The sequence below is a fragment of the Peromyscus leucopus genome, chromosome 3 (assembly GCF_004664715.2).
Source record: "Peromyscus leucopus breed LL Stock chromosome 3, UCI_PerLeu_2.1, whole genome shotgun sequence".
Lineage (NCBI taxonomy): Eukaryota > Metazoa > Chordata > Mammalia > Rodentia > Cricetidae > Peromyscus > Peromyscus leucopus.
In genome coordinates, this window is record NC_051065.1 from 139,042,568 (window position 1) to 139,061,074 (window position 18,507).

The 18,507-nt window shown below is 42.5% G+C and overlaps 1 protein-coding gene across 2 annotated transcripts in view; it reads left to right on the top strand.

The window, feature by feature from the left end:
* Positions 1 to 275: 275 nt before the first annotated feature.
* Lrp6 (LDL receptor related protein 6) overlaps positions 276 to 18,507 on the top strand; it is a 130,614-nt gene continuing 112,382 nt past the window's right edge. Inside the window, exon 1 of one of the 2 annotated variants that reach the window (XM_028894475.2) lies at positions 276 to 431. In XM_028894475.2, coding sequence (XP_028750308.1) covers positions 377 to 431 — 55 coding nt within the window. In that variant the 5' untranslated portion in view covers positions 276 to 376. The remainder of the gene's footprint in view (positions 432 to 18,507) is intronic. The other variant, XM_028894476.2, reaches the window with a different exon arrangement.

The following is an 18,507-nucleotide window of genomic DNA, read 5'->3' on the forward strand; positions in this document are numbered from 1 at the left end:
CGGCCGCGGCTCCCGGGGTCCGGCCGCGGCGCGCTGGGGAGGGGGGTCGGGCGCGCAGGGAGACGGCGGCGGCCCCGCGGCGGATCCCTGCGCCGCAGCGAGAGGAAGAGGCTGAATGAGGCGCCGCGCGGGGGACGTGGGGCGCCGCGGGAGGAGGCGGCGGCATGGGGGCAGGCGCTGGCGTCGCGCGAGCCCGGGCTGGAGCGGCGCGCTAGAGCCCTGACGTGCGCCCTTTTCTTTCTTCTCCCGGCCGCGGAAAGCATGAGCGTGCAGACCCGCCGCTGCGGCGGCCGCCCCGGCTCCTCGCTCGCGCGTCCCCTGGCCGCCGGTCGCCGGTGAGGGCCGCGAGCGCGCGCGCCGGCGGTGGGGGGGGAAGATGGGGGCCGTGCTGAGGAGCCTCCTGGCCTGCAGCTTCTGCGTGCTGCTGAGAGGTGAGGCGAGGCCGGGGTGCGGGCAAAGTTGCCGGGGGTCGGCGACGGGGCGGGGGGGAGGGGAGGCGGCGGGGACAGCGGCGGGGAGAAGAGGCCTGGTGCCGGGGAGCCGCGCGACGAAGGGGCCCGCGATCGGGGGGCCGCGCCCGGCCACCGTGCACACCCCTGCCCGGCCCCGCGGCGCGGCCGGACAAAGCTGCGGGCCTTGGGGGAGCCCCTGGCCCCCCGCACTCCGTCGGAATGACCGGCTGTGCCTCGCTCTGCCTGCACTCCCGGGCAGAAAGGGTCTTTTGTAGTTCGGCTTTCAGCAGCGTTGGTGTTGACCTCCTTCTCTCTCCTTTCCCCCCACCTTTCCCGTGTCTCTTAGGTGAACTTTTTCCTTCTTCTTCGTCGTCTTCTTCAAACCTCACTATCTTTCCTCTCCCCTCCAGGCCTTGTTACAACTAATAATTGGCTTCCGTTTGGGATAGAATGATCCTGGGTGAGAGCACAGTTGGAAATTGACTCCAGGGTTATAGGTCGCGCTTTTCAGCATTGGGGAATCTTCTGAGCCCATAATAAAACACAAACGTTGCCCTCGCAACCCCTGGCATTCAGGACTCGCCCCCTGTTTTCGGAGTGTGCAAGTGTACAGTTGGCACCAAGTAGGGAAGTCATCCTCATGTGGCGAGGAGCCTGTCTGTCGTGGGGACTAAAGTATCATTTGCTGGGCACCCTTGGGAACTGCTTGGCACTTTAGTAAATAACAGAATGCCCTGGGTAATTTGCTATGGGAATCGCTTACATTTAGTGGCTCTGTGGTGTTTGGGATTGGGTTGCGAAGCTGACACCTACGGCCTGACTTTTTGTCTGTGACAGTTGCAGAGGGAAAGCTGGGTCTTCTCCAGTTGGTGAGAGATGGAGCTAATGCTGTTGAGTGTTTGACCCGTGCAGGAATTTAGGTGGTGCTTGGCGTTGTGGCTTGCAGTTCTGCTTTTGTTAATTTCGCTTGTTCCACTTAATGGGACTTCCCTGGCATTCTTAGTTATCAACAAGCTAAACTTCTAAGTCCCCCAGAAGTAAGGCAGTTGGCAAAGCAGGATAGTAACTAACAATCTTATTAACGGGACAGGTGTGTCATCTCTGTGTATGTGTGTGTATTTGAATAAGAGTAGTTGCCTTTAAAAATAGGTAAGCATTTTCTAAAAATAAGCATATCCCAAATTGTCTAGTCCTACTTGTAAACTCCAGAAAGATAATTGTTTAATTTCCATGGCGGAGAACTTAACATTATTAGATACTCGAGAAATTTAATAAGTACATGCTTTTTTCGTTATAGTAAACTCTACAATGAAAGATTTTGCTATAGCTTTGAGAAAGCCATAATTGACGTGAGGATTTAATTGACTGGTTCATAAGAGGTAAATATAAGAGTCAGTGGATTGATTAGAGTTGGGAAAACCCAAATCCATAACCTAGGATGAATTTGGCTTCTGATAGTCTAGCTGCAGTTCTTAGGCATGGTGTGGTGTAAATGCTGTTTGTTTATTTTGATACCAGATTTGAGTCTAGAGTTGAGCAGATTCATTATTTGGCTGTATTTTCGGCAATAGTTTAGAAGCATGATACTATGTAACAAGCCCAAGAAGAAGTAACTGTCCAAAGTGGAGCTTCCTTTAAATGTAACATAGTAATGGTGTGAGATCTTTCTTCTGTTCAGCACTATTTAATTGTGAGTATATATCATTTCAGCTGAAACTGTCTTTTAATATAAAAGATTCTTGTTCCTAATTTAAATTCTCTTTACTCCTTGCTAATGTTAGCCTGTTATAAATGACAGTTACTTTTGGTTTCCTAGGAGCACAGTGTGGTTTAATTCCTTGTAGCTCGCAGAAGAGGTGGTATTTTTACATTGGGTGTGTGAGTTTTGGACTTTTGGCCTTATAGCCTTGTTTATCTGCAGCTGAAAGTCATTTAGTACTGCCATCATCAGGCTGCATCCCTAACCCTATTATCAAGTGACAAGGTATATTGGAAAAAAATTGAAACTTGAGGATTTCAATCCTGAACTCTTGGGTTTAAAGCTAGATCTTCATTATTCCTGCTTCTGGTTCTCTAGGCCTCAGTTTATAAAACATGGGTAATGATACCTGTCTGCCTGATTTGCAGGGTTATTAGGTGTGTTTAATGAAGTCACATATAAAGTGCTTTCTAAATGTTAATTAAAAAGTGTTTTTAAGACATTTAAAAATGTTGCCCAGGCTGACCTCTAAAAGCAACTATTCTTCCTCAGCCTCCTGAGTGCTTAACGTATGGCTATAAATGTTATGCTTATGTGTGTGTGAAAATTTTTTATTCTTTATGGATGTGTCCTCCATTGTTGGTGATTAAAGATTTAATTTAAGATTCAGGGATTAAAGTAGATGGTATTGTGGTCATTTGCAAGGAGTGGGGACAGTATGTGCCAGCTAGTTAATGGTAGAGCAGAGGTTAACTCCATTCTCTTGGCAGGTGTGCCCAGAGTAGCTCCTGTAAGTACCTCAGCTCCTGTGATAGCTGTGAATAAGGCAGACAGGGATGTGTTCTATTAGACTCCATAGCTTAGGTTAGGTCTACCCAGCTACCAATAGAAAAAACAGTATCTCTGCTTTTCTAGATGAAATATTATTGGAAAGAATTAAAATTTTATAAAAGGTTAATTTTTAAAAATTATGAGTGTCTGTATATATGAATGTAGAGGTCAGAAGCATGGATTCACTGGAACTGGAGTTACAGATGGCTGTAAACCACTTAATGTGGGTGCTGGGAATTGAACTCAGGTCTTCTGTAAGACAGTATGTACTCTTAAACCCTGGGCCATCTCTCCAGCAACAAGAATTACAGCATTGGAAGGCAAGCATGGAAGGCAAACACTTGGGAGGTAGAGACAGGAGACAAAGCCAGCCTAGACTACATGATAAGTTTGAGGACAGTCTGGGTTACATGAAAACTTTATCAACAGTAACAACCATCACCCCCAATACACAAAAAAACAAACTTTCAAATGACATACAGCCTTGTTTTTTTTTTTTTTTTTTGAGGAGGCTTTTTAAACTTACTATTTTCTGTATAAATATTTTTATTTTCTTGAGAATTTCATACACACATACAATGTCATTTTGGTTATAATCATCCCCCTATTTCTCCACCTAACTCCTCCCCCTAATTTCTCCCAGATCTACCCTCACCCTAGAGTTCTTGCTCCTTAAAAAACCTACTAAGTCCAATTTTTGCTGTCCATATAGATACTCATGAGTTTGGAGCCATATACTGGAATGTAGTAAACCCATCAGGCCACACATGGGACTCTTCCTCCCCCAGAAGCCATCAGCTGTCCATAGCTCCGCAGGTAGCAGTGGGGGGCTCACGAGCCTCTCCCCACCTCCATGTTGGAATGCTGACACACTTGATCTTGTGCAGGTCTTACGCAGGCACCCGCAGCTGCTGGGAGTTCATGAGTGCAGTGGTCCCGTCATGCCCAGGAGACATTATTTTGCTCTGATCCTCCATGACTTTTGGCTCTTACAATCTTTCATTCCCTCTTATGAGAAAGATCAGATTCCTGATCCTTGTGGGGAAGGGAGTGTGATGTAGATAGCCCATTTGTGGCTCAGTTCTTTGCTGCTCCCCCACCCCTCACCCCCTTGTAGACTGGTGAATGGTATCAGAGCAAACTAAAATGTTTTCAACTTACGTTTCTAGAAAAGTGAGTCTTCCAAATGTGTTTTCCTTTAAATCAGGTATTACGAAGTTTTGGGGCTGTCAAATAGGTTTTGGCATGGGAATCAGGTCATATAGTTCTAAGTTTGGTGTTCTGTGCTTGAGCTGGTCACTTAGTCTCCTTATACCTCATTGTCTTCATCAAGGCGAGGGACCCTTTGGGAGATTTCTGCCCCTGTAAGGGCTTTGAGATGTCTTAAAGGTGACGGGCAGTTGTAGCTTCCCTTGCATAGTAGTCCTCAGACTTGACAGTCATAGGGTTTCTGTTGTTTTGCTTTTCCTTTGCATCAAGATGTTTCTGCCTCTGCCTCCTAGGTGCTGGAATCACAGTCATGTACCACCGTGCCTGGCTCTCACAACAACTCTGTGTGTGTGTGTGTGTGTGTGTGTGTGTGTGTGTGTGTGTGTGTGCGCACATGCTTGTGCACCTGTGTAGTGCACTCATCTCCGTGCGTAGGCATTAGTCATCCTCAGTTGCTCTCCACCTTATTTTTGGAAAAAGGTTCTTTCACTGCATCTGGGGCTGACGGAGTGGCTGACTCCAGCCCGGTGCGCCTGTCTTTGCTTCCCAATGCAGAGATTATAGGTGTTTGTGGTGCCTGTTCACTGGGTGCTAAAATGTGAACTCAGATCCTCAGGTTTGCATAGCAAGCATTTTGCCCACTTAATCTTTTAAAACCGAATCTTTTTTTAACATGTCAGGGAACTTTTGCTGCAAGAAACGCACTGGAGAAGATTGGGTGATCTTTTGAGTTTTGGGCTGACTCAGGTGAATTGGTAATGTTGGATGACAAGTTGGTTTTGTTTGATCTGTTCTTTCATTCCAGTTCACTTGTCCTAGGTTTGCTCACCTGGCTAGAGAATAATTTGTAAACCTTTAAAATTTCAGTTCACTGTTATCAGAAGTGCTTACAGTGTTTACCCATGGATCTATTTTTTTTTTTAATGGAATTTTTTCCCTTTAATTAAAGGTGTTCCCATTTGCTAAACTGACCAGTATCTTTAACCACACTTTGACCATCAAAAAGGGCTTATCTTTTTTCAATATCAAAGACAATTCTGTGAAGAGATACATTTGTTAGGGTCCATGAGAAGTCCCATAGAAGTTGTGCGACTGTAATCCCAGCAATAGGAAGGCAGGGATCAGCAAATCACTGGGACTCACTTGCTATCAAATCCCAGACCAGTGAGACCTAGCCTCTTTTACCTAGGATTGGCTTATGCAAGTGGCAATCATATTAGTAGCTTTCTAATTGGTTAGGGCTTGCACGGGTGGGCTAAGGCTATATCTTGGGCAAGTCTGGACAGTCTCAGGCTGTGTCCTTATTCGGTTATTACCTGTGTTGGGGGAGGGGTTTTGCCCAGGTGTCTACATGCAGGAACTGAGGCCTAGTTCTTAATTGAGTTATTAGGAACCTGTCATGGTACTTGCCTGGCCTTCTCACATTGATGGTAATTATTTTCTGAGAGCAAAATTTGAATAATTTAGATGTGTCAGAAAAAATAAGTAGAAAATTTACTACTAACTACTGTAAGAAATTGGTTTTCACTGTGGAAACTTGAATGAAAGTTTATATTTGGAAATGATTATAAAGGGGCTGCTGTGTTAGAAAGGTGTGGGTTTTTATCATCCTGTTTCCTGTCACTCTATATCTCTTATGACAAGTAAGTTATGCAGCCAACTTTGCTTTCTGTTCATTCATAACCAGCAAGATTTTAGTGAGAAATGGTAAGGTTTGTGAAGGAGTACTGCGGGTAGCAGGCATTCAGTAGGTGGTCGCTCTTAAAGATGCCAAGTTAAGTCAGTCTTGGTGGCTACAATCCCAACATTGACAAGGAAGAAGCAGGAAGATCAAGAGCACAAGGTGAGCCTCAGTCACATAGGGAGCTTGAGGCCATCCTGAGCTACCTGAAATCTTGTCTCAGAAAGTACTATCCAAGTTTAGTAAAACATTTAAATGCTCACTGTGCTTCAAGTACCATTTTACCAGTTGATAGGTTCAGGACTATGTTTTTGAAAGTTTTAAATCTGTTACTGAAACATGAACTTCCGAGGTTTTGTATTTTGCTTTCTATGAAATAGCATGGCTGCTGGCTACTTGACATTTATTTCACGCTAACTTTTTTTTTTTTTGGCAGAGTCTCAGTGAAGTGCAGATTGGCCTTAAACTCTGCACGTGTCCTGCCTCAGCCTCCCATGTGCTGGCAGTCAGGTGTGAACTGCATGTGTCCTGCCTCAGCCTCCCATGTGCTGGCAGTCAGGTGTGAACTGCACGTGTCCTGCCTCCCATGTGCTGGCAGTCAGGTGTGAACTGCACGTGTCCTGCCTCAGCCTCCCATGTGCTGGCAGTCAGGTGTGAACAGCCACATCAGCTTTCTTTTTACTTCTGTTTTTGTGTGCATATGTGTGTGGGGCCACAAATGTGTGCAGGCGTATATATTGTTGTGTGTGCAGTTCCTTAGAAACTGGCATCTACCCTATTTTGAGGAAGCAGGCTTTCTCACTGGTTTGGGATTTGATAGCACGTGAGTCTCAGTGATTTGCTGATCCCTGCCTTCCTATTGCTGGGTTTACAGTTGCACAACTTCTGGCTGTGGTTTTTTTTTTTTTTTTTTTTTTTTTTTATTTTTGAATAGACATGGGTTCTGGGGATTAAACTCAGGTCCTCTTGCTTGCAAGACATTTTACAATAATGCTTTATGGACCGATCCATTCCCCTAGCCCTCTTTTACCTTCTGAAGGGTTATAAGCTTAACACTGATTTAGGTGATGATGACTATAAAAAGGTTAGAGAGTAGAGAACTCGAACTCAATTGATTATGATACTTTTTCACTTACTAAAGAGTTAAGTAAGCTATGTGTGGTAACATATGCCTTTAATCCCAGCACGAGGCAGAGGCAGAGACGAGTGGATCTCTGTGAGTTTGAGGCCAGCCTGGTCTACATAGTGAGCTCCAGGACAGCCAGGGCTATTACACAGAGAAACCCTGTCTGGAAATACAACAAACAAAGAAGTGTTAAATACAGGTAATACAGTTTTATCAAAATAATTAAAAGTATCTAGTTGGTGGGTTCTTTTCTGAAGACTGAATAGATGACATCTATACTAAGTTCTTAAGTGTTTTTAGCCTTAACATAAGTGTTCCCATGTCTTCTCTAAAATAAGTTCTGCTTTAATGACTAGAGCACTGCTCCTTAGGAATAATTTTGAAATGTCAAATACATGATGAAGAATCAGTTTGCCCTTAAAATGATTTATTTTGCTGCGTATGGCATCGCAAGCCTTTATCTCAGTTAGTTGGAGACTAAGACAGGAATGTTAAAGCTTGGAGGCCAGCCTGGGGTCCCGGCTCAAAAGAAAAAAAAAATCTGTATGCACAAGTACAGAGAAAACGGTGTTGTTCAGTATTAGCACAGAGTTTTGTCTCTTACAATTGTGTTATTTGTGGCAGTGAGTGTACTCACGAAAGGGCCAAGCTGTTCAGGCATGAGGTCAGAAAACAAGAAAAAGTGCTTGGATTCTCCTTGTTGAATGATTGGGCCATTGTCTGTTGTTTAGCTTGTTTAGAAGGGCCATGTATAAGTGCTTTGACCAGTTGACACCAATCTCAGGAGATGGGAGATGCATGATGAGGTTAGAGTATGTAAGTGACTGATTGATACCAGGCATAATGTTACTGACCAGATTCTTCGTGTGAAGTGAAAATGCAGAGGTGATCATGATCAGCAATTGCCACCCCCAACCGTCCCTGAAGAAAAAAAAGTCACTCAAATATTAATAAAAAATTTTACCTTACCATATGTTTGACTAGTAGGTATTTTCTGCATTGGCTTTGGTTACTTTTATCACTGTGAGACCTGTTACACTGTGTAGATTATTAGAGTAACAGTCTTTATTATTGGCTGGCTTTGTTAGAAAGTGAAGATTAAGAATATTCCTGTATTTTGGGAGGCAGAGGCAGGTGGATTTCTGTAAGTTTGAGGCCAACCTGGTCTACAGAGGAGTTCCAGGATAACCAGGGCTACACAGAGAAACCCTGTCTCAACTCCAAAAAAAAGTTGTATCTATGCTTGACAATACAGATTTCCCCTTCTTCTGTTTATTCCTTAAGCAGCAGTGTGACATATGTTTTACAAAGTGTTTATATTAGGTGCTGTATTCTTGAGGTGGTGGTGGTGGTGGTGGTGGTGGCGTGTGTGTGTGTGTGTGTGTGTGTGTGTGTGTGTGTGTGTGTGTGTGTGTGTTTTAAACGTACATACTATGCATTTTTGTATAAACTTTCTGTGTCTACAGGTTTTGGTAGGGGTCTGGGTTAGGTGTGTGGGGTAGAGAGGATGTGAATGGAGGTGTCCAGGAATTGATAAGCAGAGAGTGACTGCCCTGTATTCACCTCTCCACCTCCTGTGTTAGGGATGGAGCCCAAGGCTTATGTATAAAGGCAAGCACTCTCCACTGAGCTACATTCCCAGTGTTGTTTTTTGGAGAGAGCTCAAATCTTGCAGTTCTCTTGCCTTTGCCTCCTGAATGCTGGGTTATTGGTCTGTACCACCATGTATAGCTATGATAAGTTTTTTAAACCCATTTTTTAAAAGGCATAATTCAAATAATATAAAAATTTCCATTTAAAAGTGTCTACATAGGATAAACATCTCCATTTTTAAATGTCCAGTGGTTTTTAGTGTATTCACAGGGTTGTAGATGTCACCATGATCTTATTCAAGAACATTTTTAGTACTTGCCAACAATCTTCACACCCCTCAGCAGTTACTTTGTACCTCTCTGCCCAGCCTCTGGTAACTGCATCTGCTTTGTGCCTCTGTGGATTTGCCCTTTTTGAATAATAGTTCAGAGAAATGGAACATAGCATGTGGCTTTTTGTGTCAAGCTTCTTTCACTTGGCATAATTTTTGTAATGTTTATCATATAACATGAATCTGTATTTAATTGCTTTTGATAGCTGAGTAATGGCATTGTATAGACATGAAGTGAATGTGTGCTTGATTGTTGAAGTCTTTACCTTATTTTTAAAATCTTACCCCACCCCCTTTGTTTTATGAAAGGAATTTACTGTGTAGTCCAAGCTGGCCAGGAACTTGGACTCTTTCTGCATCAGCTTCCTGAGTCCTGGGATTCTATGCATGTGTCACCACACATGGCAGGAACCAGAACGTTTCCAGGTTGCTGAAAAGATTACAGAATGTCGTTTCTGTTGGGCTGCCGAGGTTTACCTAGGTACTTACTAGGTTTACCTAGGTACTTACTAGCATTTCTTGCTTCTCTCTTTTGACTTATAAAAAGCCTTGTCTTAGTTAAACCATTGTGTGTGGTGCGGGGAGGCCAAAGGTTGATGTTGGATGTTTTCTTCATTTCTCCACCATCTGTATTGAGACTTGGAGCTCAATGATTGGCTAGACTTGCTGGCCATGAGCTCCAGGGATTGCTTATCTTACTTTCTAGGTTTTTATTTATTTATTTTTAAACAAGTTCTGGGTCTCCTGGTTGACCAGTAAGAGTTTTACTGAGTCATCCTAACTCTTAGTTAAATTATTTCACTTTTGATATTCACATCTACCGAGTGCACATCTCCTAAACTCTTATTTAGAATAATAAGGTAGAAGAGGCTTGGCATTCTGTGTTCTTTCATTTTACAAATTAGAAGGTGGACAGCTAACTTAAAGGCCAGATTGCTGGCAATGGACGGAAGTTGCAGCCTCAGTGCTTCCTGTAGGTATCTGGTCTTACCTTTCTACCCAAGTCTCTTTAAAGACAGGGTCTCACCTTGAGCCCAGGTTGGTCTGTAATTCATAATCCTCCCATCTCAGCTGGGATTATGTGAGTTTACCACCATGTTTATTGTGTTTTTTGGAATGATACTGGAAAAAATGATTTATTTATTTTTGAGACTGAGGCTTGGTATGTTGCCCAGGCTGGCCTTGAACTCCTGGGCTCAATTGACATTTCTTCCTCATCTTTTTAAGTAGCTGGGATTACAGGCAAATGTCACCACACCCAGCTAGTCACTTTTGATAGAAGACAATAACATAATTTTGGAATTTGCAAGTAGATGGTTTGTTACAGGATTGCAGGTAAAGCACCAAGGTAGAAGAGAGGCTCATTTTTATCAAAAACACTTTCCTTAGATCCCCACCTATCTCAACACCACATTTTGGAAACATTTCATTTCTAGGGGAGGGCCAGAAAGCTGGCAGGAACTCGGTGGGAGTGGAGCCAAGTGGAGAGGGTAAGCAGATTGCACGACCAGAACCGTTTAACTGGAAAGTTATGTTTTGTCTGGTCAGCTGATACTTGGACTGAGGGAGAAAGTTGTGCATCTGCTTGCTTAAGCTTAGGGTGAGCCAGAGTTTAAGGGCTTGAGAAGGAGAGAAGTCTGACTGAAGTTTGGTCAAGACTAGTCCGTGGGGACTGTGATGAGCATTTGTCAGAGTCCCTGTTGTTTAGAACAAAACTTGTCTCCCTTGGAGATGGAACAAGAGGTTGTGAAGTTAGTCTCTGGATTTGGCCTCATTGCTGCCATACATGTAATGGGCCTTTTAACAACTTTGCTCAGAATTTTTAAAGGACTCTCAGAGTTTTTTTTAAAGCCTCTTGAGGCTAGAAATGTAAGTGAAGAACTCAACATCAGTTTTCAATTCTAGTATAAGATTTAGGTTAATTCCTATATTTCAGATGCTCCCCAAATACTCTGGAATTGTGAGGCCTGCCAGGAAGTGACCATCCTTAATGTACCTGTGAAGCTGGGAATTCTTTGAGCCAGAAAGCAGGGCACGTTTCCAAGAAAGCTATGAATGTAGCCTGTGCATTCAGCCACACTGCAGCTCCTTTAAAGTATGTGGGCCTGGGAGACTAACGCTTCAGCCTGCCCTTTGCTTCCAGTTTGGAGGCCGACTCGGTGAACCTAGGGAACAACTGTATTCAGGAGGAGCTCTGGAACTGAGAGATAGGCAAGGAGAAAAGATAACTCTTAGATTACAAAGGATTAGACTATTACCAGTAATGGAGAATTTAAGAAAGAGAGGGATTACTTACATTCAGGAAGTAGGGCATTAGAGCATCAGCAATATTTTAAACAAAACCCACAATCATCTCTTAACAGTTCATTCAGCTCTGTGTAATTAATTCTTGTTCTGCTGGGTCTGTGTGTTAGTTTCATGAACCCATCTGTTTATCTACCAGCTTTTTGGAAATCCTGACTCAGTCTTCTTGTGTGATCTCAAAAGACACCTGTGTACAAGAGTCACTTGGCACAGGATGACCTTTTTCAGTGTCAACTTTTTCTTTTTTAAATTGTAGATGAATACTTGCTGATTTGCAAGTGTGTCCCAGGAAGCATCAGAGTAGATGACAGCATAAATCACATGGTATAACTTACTCATTACGAAGGATTTTAAAAGTGGGGAAAAAAATCTGATGAGTGGTTGTTAAAAAAAAAATAGCGCAGTTGCCAAGGATGTATGGTGTGTGGTGATTTTTGAAGCATGTACACCAAATTGGGTCCATCCAAAAAAGTTTTATTTAAGATATCTGTAAGCAGACTGATAAACTTTATTTTAAAAGGGGAGTGGCTAGTACATCTGATAAGTGAATATAGATAGATATAACCTTTTCAGAGAAAAAAACTAAAGATATAATAATCCTCAGACTTAGTGTTCTCAAACTACCAAGCAAGCATAGAGTATGTCAAGAATAGATATCAAGTAAAAAGACTTAGTAAGTTTGGAATGGACACTTCTTGTCTGTATAGTAAAATACCTTAAGTTAATGATGTGAGTTCTCATCTAAGAATCCTAGTTTACCTAGAAGTTATTGCATTCAAATTAAAGAAGTTAATTGTGACCAAGTTAACATTGAACCAAAAGTATAACAGGGATGGACTGTAGTGTATTATAGTCTTAAGCAGACCAGAGCTCTGATAATAGAAACACATAGTTAATTTCTAGCAATTTCATACTTGTATACATCTTTTGAAATAATTCAGATTAATGTCTTACCTATACTCCTATAACATATGCTCCTATAACAAAGAGAAGATAAGCTTTTTTTGATAGTGCCTGACAATTTTTTTGTTTTGGTTTTGGTTTTTTGAGAAAGGGTTTCTCTGTATAGTTTCGGTGCCTGTCCTGGAACTCTGTAGACCAACCTGGCCTCGAATTCAGAGATCTGCCTCGAATTCAGAGATCCGCCTGGCTCTGCCTCCAGAATGCTGGGACTTAAGGAGTGCACTACCACCGCCTGGCTGCCAATAGAATTTTTAATGTTTGATCAGATAAACAAAATTATTGTTAACTTTGGACTTGTACATTTTAACGAAAAAAGCTCTTTACGATTTGTCAGGATTCCTCTGAGAATTTTAAAGGCAGTACCTTAGACACATTTCATTTAGGATTTGGTTTTGAAAGGGCAGAATGTCATTTGTTGTTAAGAGGACTGAATGATTAAATAGATCATATAGGAGGTAATACAATGGTTAAAAAAATAGTTCTTAAATGAGATTTTCGTTCATTTTGTTTTTGTTTTTAAATAATCTAGAGCCGTAAAATCAACATTAAGCATGGGGAATACTGATAAGGTAGAGAACCTATGCTTTCCAGAGGGAGCCTGTTATTTAGAAGGCAAGGCAAACCTTTTAAATCTTCTCTCTAATCTCATACCTACCTATAACCTACGAATATTTATTAATTTTAACAGAGAACACCAAAATCTATTTTTTTATAAGGATTTCAAAGAAACTCTTGTATACAAACTCATTGGAGCCCAGCTAATTTTGAATTGAACAAAATTCCCTTCTCATGAATAAATTAAAAACTTTTATAGCCATTTAGATTTTGTCATACATTCCCCTGTGCTAATTTTGTAACAATGATCATTTGACTTTAGCACAAAAGTGTTGTCTTTTCCTTTCACAAAAACCGTACCCTGCATATCTTGCATATGAAGTTGTTTCTGTGTGTCATTTTGAATAGTCTTATTTGCATATAAAATTATAACTTACATAATTGCAGCAACCGATGTTTTAAGAGGAAGCTACTTGGTAGATAATTGTGAAACTTGTATATCAGCATTTCATAGTAGACTAATTGAACTTACGAATACACCTCTTTCACCTTTTTATAGCCAGATGTTTCTTGACAGTTCAACTTTTCTTTACTCTCTTATTTTTTATTATTACTCTTTTTTTAGTGGTGCTGAATTTGAAACTTGGAGCCTTACACATGACCACTGAGCTGTATTCCCAACCCAGTACAACTTTTCAGTGTTACAAAATGAGTGTTCTTTAATAAACTCACATAGCCAGGTGGTGGTGGAACACACTTTTTTTTTTTTTTTTTCCAGACAGGGTTTCTCTGTGTAGCTTTGGTGCCTATCCTGGATCTCACTCTGTAGACCAGGCTGGCCTTGAACTCACAGAGATCCGCCTGGCTCTGCTTCCTGAGTACTGGGATTGAAGGCATGTGCTACCACCACCTGGTTTCTGAGTTCCAGGACAGCCAGAGGTATACAGAGAAACCTTGTCTCAAAACAAACAAGCAAACAAACACACCAAAAACCTCCTCATATATTTAACTTTTCTACCATAAAAATAAGAGGAAAGAAACTATATAATTAAGCATACTTTCTAATTATAGTGTTATAGTTTATTTAAAATAACCTAGACAGATAATAAACATCCATGAACTAATAGCACACATCTGAAGTTTTATAGTACCCAAGATTTTGGAAACTGTCTTCACATTGGGTTAGTGTGTGGTGCATGCGTGCATTTGTGAGCACGTGTAGTGTGCACATTTGGAGGCCAGATGTCAAAATGTTGGGTGTCTGCCTCAGTTGTTCTTCATATATATATATATATATATTTTTTTTTTTTTTTTTTTTTTCTTTTTTTTTTTTGGAGACAGGGTTTCTCTGTGTAGCTTTGTGCCTTTCCTGGAACTCACTTGGTAGCCCAGGATGGCCTCGAACTCACAGAGATCCGCCTGGCTCTGCCTCCCGAGTGCTGGGATTAAAGGCGTGCGCCACCACCGCCCGGCACTTCATATATTTTTTGAGACAGGGTTTCTCACTGAGTCTGGAACGTATCGACTTAGCCATGTTGCATTGCTAGAGCTCCAGGGATCCACCTGCTTCCGCCTCTGGCACTGGGATTAGGTTGTACTGCAATTCCCTGCTGTTTGTGTGGGTTCCAGAGACGGGAACTCAGGTCTGAAGCTTGTGTAGCAAGCACTTCACCACTGAGCTTTTTCCTAGCCTTACATTGGTTTGTTACATTACATAATTGGAAAACATCCAAGCAAAATAAAGATTTATGCTAGTATTATATTTAATGAGTAACTTAGAAGATACAGGATACAGATATAAACTACTACTTGTAGTGTTTTATTTTTTTGTCTCTTTAGTGCTGGAAATTGAACCCGGGACCTTATGGATGTTGATGAATGTTGTGCTTAACCACATGCTTGTATAAATGTTAGTAAACCAACAATATTTAATTAGTCTCTTGTCAGATTACCCAAATTCACTTTAACTTACTTAACCTTTTTTTTTTTTTTCCTTTTGGGATTCTCTGTGTAATCTAGATTTCCTTAGATTTGATTTGTAGTCTGGAAATCCTGTTTTAGCGTCCTGAGTGCTGGGATTACAGGTGTGAGACACCATGACTGGCCTTAACTGGGCTTTTTAAAACATTTGGGTTAGTTTCTATAAAAATACTTTTGAAGGTACATTTTGGATATCTCAGGAATGATGGACTGAAGGGAGACCATCTGTCTTAATGGGTGTCTCCAAATCTCATCTAAGTGTGTAAGAGCCTGTGTCTAGCTCGATTTCTGACTTCTGCATGTATCCTCAGTGGAGGATGGGCAGCCTCAGGTTTAAGCAGGCCTGCAGTATTTGGGAGTTTGGAGATGGAGGGAAGAATCTGACAAGATACAGGTCATTCAGTTTGAGGAGCCTGAGGTATTGAAGGAGTACATGAAAGGATTTAAGGGAGCTTTAGGGAAGGTTGAAGACAGAAGAAAGGAAGAGGGGGGGGGCGAGGGCGAGGGCATGCCAGGTCTAGAGGCTTAGGTGAGCCAGTGAGGGAAGATTTCAGGTTTCTGAGGATGTTGAAGTTCTTAATTGTCTTGAGTAGAATTTTGTGAGGCATTGAGCTGGTTTTAATGCCATGAGAGCAGAGAAGGGAAGGCATCTGCTAAAGCTCTTGTGAGGGTTTAAAGGGTCTAGGAAAGACCCTTGTGAGGAGCCAAGGAAATTCCTTGTGACATCCCCCCTGGAGAAGTAAAGGGAAAACACAAGACCCTAGAATACTTCTGTTAGTCTCAGAGACTGCTTCTGTGCTCATAGCCAGAGGAACTGTTTGCTTTGAAAGATCTAAAGTAATTTCTTATGCTATTACAATAGACAAGAGGTCTGGAGAATTAGTTTAAGAGTTTATCTCAGGGGGCTGGCTAGTGGTTGAGAGCACTTGTGGCTCTTGCAGAGGACCCAGATTCAATTTCCGACAACCACATAGTAGCTCATGCCCAACTGTAACTCCAGTTCCAAGGGTCTGATGCCCTCTTCTGACCTCCTTGGGCACCAGGCACCACATGGCATACAGTTATGTACCAGGCAGACACTTAATACACATTAAAAAAATAAGTTGATCTCGGGAACACAGCCTAGCCACATCTCTGAAGAGGAGAGACATTCAACTAATTCCCAGAGCACTGTCTTTGGGGTGGGGTTGTCACACATCCATAGATGAAGTTCTCTTCCCATACAAGCGATGCCCCCTTCCAGATATTGAATGGAAATAAAATCTAGGCAGGCCTGTGTAGGAAAGACCTTTTAACAGAAGGTTATGTTTTGATTGTAGGATCTTTAGGGACCTCACAAACATACAGAAAGACTCTTGAGCAGGTAGTGGTGACAGTGCTGTAGGGTTTCTGCTGGTGAGGTGACTAGGTTGGTTGTGGTTAGCACATGTCAGGATTAGGTCAGTTTAGCAAATGACTTGATGTGGTCTGCGGATTTCTGAATGATGGTTAAGAGAGGATTTTCAGGGGCTACGGCTGTGCTTGGTGGTAAGCCATTGCTTAGAATGTATAAGGCTCTGGTTCTGTTCTCAGAATAGCAAAAATAGAGAAGAAGAAAGAAGGATGGAGAGGAAGGGGAGGGGAGAGGAATTGCATCTGCTTAAGCTGAGGGTGCTTAAGTCAAAGTTTAAGGGATGATAGAAGCCTGACTACATTTAAAGGCATGGCATTGGGTAGTTTCATGGGCATTTGTGACTCTTGGTTGTATATATTTGTTTTTCTGGGCTGGGGATGTGTTCCAGTACCTTGTACATGCTAGATAAGCACTTTACCATGGAGCCTACCTACCCTTCATGGTAAATTTCTCCCTCCCTCCCTCCCCCATCCATCCATCCATCCATCCATCCATCCATCCATCCATCCATCCATCCATCCATCATCCATCCTTCCATCGTGTGTGTGTGTGTGTGTGTGTGTGTGTGTGTGTATGTATGTGTGTGTGTGTGTATGTATGTATGTGTATGCGTGTGTGCATGTGGAATTCAGAGGACAACTTGGGAGGAGTCAGTTTTCTCCTTCCACTATGGAGATTCTGGGGACTGAACTGGAGTCACCACGCTTGTTGGCAGGCATCTTGACCTGCTGCTGAGTCATCTTTCCAGTCTCTAAATGTTTAGATTAGGCTATGGAAAATGGATGATTACTTTTTTTGTTTTTGTTTTGGCAAAGCTGGGGATCTAGTCAGGGCTTTGTGCATGCTGTGTAAGTGCTATCATTGAGCTATATCCCTAGTCCTGGAAGATTGCTTTAAATGCTAGTAAAAATATTTACCATATGACTGTGTGCAGTGAACTCAGCTAGGCACCAGGAGTAAATTAGTTATAAGGCATATAGCTCTTACTCCCAAGGAGCTGAGATCCTAGTTGAGGTAGAAAATATACTTAAAAATGCTAGTATCAAAAGTACATGTCGAGCTGGTGGGATTACTCATTGAGTAAAGGCACTTGTCCCCAAGCATGAGGACCCGCATTTGCTCTCCAGAACTGACTTCTGAAACATGTCTTAAAATGTAGTGGTACATGCATGTGTATACATGCACATGCACTCACAAATAATAATGAAAAAAGATGGGTATGGTAGCATGCATCTGTGCCCCAGCAAACCCCCCCCCCCAATGTTTAAACAAGCAAGCAAAAGCTAATATGAAGTAAGTGATGAAAGACTGTAGACTCTACAGTGTAGAGGTTCAAAGAGGAAAGATGTAGATAAGATTTGAATCTAGCCTTGAAGGACTTAGATTTGCTCACTGGGAGAGAAGTATGAGAGAGAGGGGAAATGAGTACACGGGTGATAGATGACATGGGATGTGATGTGTTTCCAGTCTATATGTAAAACTCTGTTTTTGCCGGGCGGTGGTGGCGCACGCCTTTAATCCCAGCACTCGGGAGGCAGAGGCAGGCGGATCTTTGTGAGTTCGAGGCCAGCCTGGGCTACCAAGTGAGTTCCAGGAAAGGCACAAAGCTACACAGAGAAACCCTGTCTCGAAAAACGAAAAAAAAAAAAAACCTCTGTTTTTATGTGCAGAGGTTATAAAAGATGAATTTAGAGTTCAAGGAGGAAGTTGATGACTAGTGGAGAGCTGAGGCATTGAGGCTTCATGCTTTATGCAAAGAGAATGAGAAAGCTTTTGAGTTGGGTGAAGTACAGCTATATATTAGAAATAGGAAAAGGGGAATGTTGAGATCATTCACTGTTTGGGTAGTTTAGATGTGAGCTCATGAAGCCTAGGGTAACAGAGTGGGTCTAGAAATGAGGGGCACATTTAAAGCAATGGTAAGGAGGAGTTAATGACACAGTAATTGGCAGACTAGGAAAGAGGAGGCATGCCCTTAAGTAAGGTTAGGAGACGTGGGTTGGGGGCTGTCTCTGTGTAAAAGTGCCTGTTCTGCAAGTGGGAGCACCGAGGTCTGGATCCCTGGCACCCTGGTAAAATCAGTGTGCTGTAACCCTAGCACTGGGCCAGATTCAGGAAGATCGGGGGTGGGGTGGGGGCGCTCACTGGCCAGCCAGTCTGGGCTCAGTGAGAGATCCTATCTCAGAAAGACATCTGATGTCCACCACTGGCTTCAGCATGTGCATGCCTGGGCTAGAGCAGTCAGCCCATACTTGCACACACTGGCATATACCATCCCCCCCCCCACAAAGAATTGTAACATTTTTTGGAGGGAAAGGTAATGAATTTTAAGTCAATGATAGGAAGGTTGCAGCCCCTCTACCAGAATAAAAAGCCTGGGGAACAGAAGA